General features: G+C 36.8%; 1 protein-coding gene across 1 annotated transcript; it reads left to right on the top strand.

Annotated features, from left to right (window-relative positions):
- Window positions 1-347: 347 nt before the first annotated feature.
- On the top strand, window positions 348-2,778 carry LOC146572819 (uncharacterized). Its single transcript, XM_085278690.1, has 4 exons — window positions 348-417; window positions 629-961; window positions 1,955-2,070; window positions 2,530-2,778. Exons 1-4 carry the CDS (start codon window positions 366-368, stop codon window positions 2,653-2,655), a joined length of 627 nt encoding a protein of 208 aa, XP_085134816.1. The 5' UTR covers window positions 348-365; the 3' UTR covers window positions 2,656-2,778.
- The last annotated feature ends 420 nt before the right edge of the window (window positions 2,779-3,198 follow it).

The following is a 3,198-nucleotide window of genomic DNA, read 5'->3' as shown; positions in this document are numbered from 1 at the left end:
ATAGTAATAATGCCAATTAAAACTACTGCTAAAGATCTGACCGGTGGGGCTCTTTTTGATGTCTGAAACGTGTGGGTCATTTCATTTAAAGAAGTTATTCACACTTCCGTACAATCTTTTTTTTCTCATGTATACATTTTTATTTTTGTATTAGTCTTTAAAAGCTAGAGCTAATGTCACTGTCCAAGTCAGTATTATCATTGTATCAGTATCATCATAATAGTAAAGAGTTTCTTTTGTCACAGGATGTCGCACATCGTCACTCCACATCAAACAGGCAGGAAACCATTGGTGTGTGACCTCTTTTTGTGTCTACACAGAGTATGAGAAAAAAAAAGTCAGTTTACGCTGTCACTTCTGCAAAGATGACACGACTCTACTGGGCCATGTTATTGATCGGGTTTTGTTCCAGTTCAGGTACGTCCACATCATTTTCTTAAAATATTTTATTGTTTTAATGCAGCTGAAATCTGCTTGCAACAATATTTACATAACTAATTTAGAAGGATAGCTTCAATGAGTGATTTACGTCACGTTGATGTTTGCTGTGCGTCTCTAGTGCAGATGTCTCTGTTTTATTCTGTATTTGTCCATCATCTAATCAAACATGTTGCCTCTTCTATAACAGAGAGCACTATAATCATCAGAGAGCCTGGTGAGAGCATCACTTTGAAGTGCTCATCAGAAGGATGCCCCCAAAACAATGATGGATATGCTGGGATGTATCTGTATCATAACTTTATTGAACAGAAAGAGGTGTATTTCTATGGTAACTATGCCAACAGCAAAATCATGGAGCGACCACGATACGAAGGCAGGATTGAGTCAAACGGCGCTCCCATGAACCACAACATCACCATCAGCAACTTGACCGTGGATGATTCTGGTGTCTACACTTGTGTCTACAAAGAATCCGCTGACAAAGGTGTCAACTGCAATGTCTACACAGTTTTCGTGAGAGGTGAGTTTCTTTTCTTCCTTGTTAAAAATTCTGCGACCTTGTTCTGCAGCTCACAAGCCTGTAGAATCAGCCAAGGACAGTGGACTGCATGCAGTATTTAGAGAGTCAAGATCTGACCCTTACTTTTTGGCCCCAAATCTGCTTCTATCTTGATGAATATATGATAAATTACAGAAATATATGAGAACAGAATGAGGTGTATTTTTATAGCAATCATATCAGTGGCAAGATATGAAGGCAAGATTGAGACTGAAGGAACCTCTATGAACCATAGCATCACAATAACCAGTCTGACTGTGGATCATTCTGGTGTCTTCACTTGTGTCTACAAAAAATCATTTGACCATAGAGTCGTGCAGCGTCTACACCGTTTTCATACGTGTGTTTTCTTCTTGTTAAAAACGCCACAATCTTGTCCAGTGACTCACAAAAGAGTTGGCCAAGTGCAGTGCAGTGCATACCCTGTACCTGTTACATATTTAATAGATAACCCTTACCTTTTGACTTTTTGAGAAAATGCAGAAACATGTATGAAAAAGCAACAATTTAATTAATCTACTTGTTTTTGTTTTTTTACCTATACAGTCATGATGTTACAGCTAAATGGGTATTTTGGTTTTTGGCAGAGGTAGCACTATATATAAACACTGTTTATTAAAAAGCCTAATCACTATATTAACACAACAGTGGCTAGATTTAGCTCTTTGACTTATGTAAAATACAGTTGTTTGCTTTTAATATAGTTAATTTTCTACAAAATTTTAAATGAACTGAAACATCATACACAAGTACATTTACATCTCTTCTTGTCTATGTGATACATACAAGGGAGTTTTAGTTTATATGCTCTCTCCTTTAGGTTTATCAGGAATTGCAAATTTACTCTTAATGAGTGGTCTGCAAGCTAAAGAAATTCCACGAATGTAATAATTATAGCAAATCTTTTGTGCAGCTGCAAGACAACAACACATTTGTTTTCCTTTATTCTCACAGAAGTGGCACCATGCCTGGGACAAGATGACCTTCCCACCTCGGTGTTAGTTGTCATTACCTGCACGTACCTTAGCGTGCTGTTAATCATAATCTTTATCCTACTGATAGTCCACAGGGTGAGTTGACTTGATTACATAGCTGTCCTATATTGTATTTTAAAAAACAAGAACATGCCCTTATATGGGGACAGTGAGTTTATTTTTACTGCATCAGAAAAGAGTTTAAGGTGCAAAAAAGTCACAAAAGTAATGTCCCCATGAGAGAACACAGAGTCTCAAGGAGTTAAAATGTTTTTACAGTATGCAAGATAATCTATTCCAGTTCTGCAAGCTATGACACACTGCCTTTCTGTCTGTAGAGTTTCACAACACTTTGATGTAACTGCTGTGACCGTGATAGATGTTGTTGTGCTGAGAGACTGATAACATCTAAAACCACCACTTTATATATACTCCTTGTTCTGTTGCTTCTTGGAAGACTATAAACTATTCACACTTTGGCACAGGTTATATAACAGATGAATTATTAATAACATTATGACTTACTTTCCCCTTTGACATACATACTACCGACAGGTGAAACAAAGGAAGAGCTGCAGAAGATTATCCAGGAGTTCGCAGCAAGAACCAGATGATTATGTGTATGAAGTTATGACCAAGAACAGCCTCTACACTTTGGCAACTTCACCGCAGCAATCTTAAAGTCCTTATGAGTTTTCTTAGAATTACAGTATAATTATTGTGGTTAACAATAGAATTTAGGAATCTGATTGTGTCTTATTGATTTTGTTAATAATGGTTAATGGTTTGCCTGGACTCATGGACCATATCAATCATGCTCCATAAAGTCTCATTAAAAATTAAAGTTTAAAAGTTATTAAACTCTCAGAAATGAATGAAAGCCATGCAGGAGGCACAGTGACTGTCCCACAGGAAGTATGCAAACTGATCACCAAAGCTATTTATTACTTTATCTATAGAATTTATATTACTGTGGAGCACAACATTTGCACAATAAAGCTTACTGATTTGTTCAATTCCAACATGAATGCAATTGGTGAGTGTTTCTGGCTTCTTTACTGCAATATAGGGCAAACATTTTTGAGGTTTGTGGGGGAGGGATGGATGAGATGTGAGCAGAAACCAACTAAGAAGACGGGCAGGAGCAGATGGGTAAATGGTTTACATGACTAACTGCAGATTTTGCACGATATATTATTACAGACAATTATTTTTTTTTACCAT

Source organism: Mchenga conophoros, linkage group LG6 (genome assembly GCF_057382185.1).
Source record: "Mchenga conophoros isolate Kocher_MC1m ecotype Shallow Benthic linkage group LG6, M_conophoros_male_GT1.1, whole genome shotgun sequence".
NCBI lineage: Eukaryota > Metazoa > Chordata > Actinopteri > Cichliformes > Cichlidae > Mchenga > Mchenga conophoros.
The sequence above is the reverse complement of the archived record's forward strand: the minus strand, read 5'-3'. Positions and strand labels throughout refer to the sequence as shown.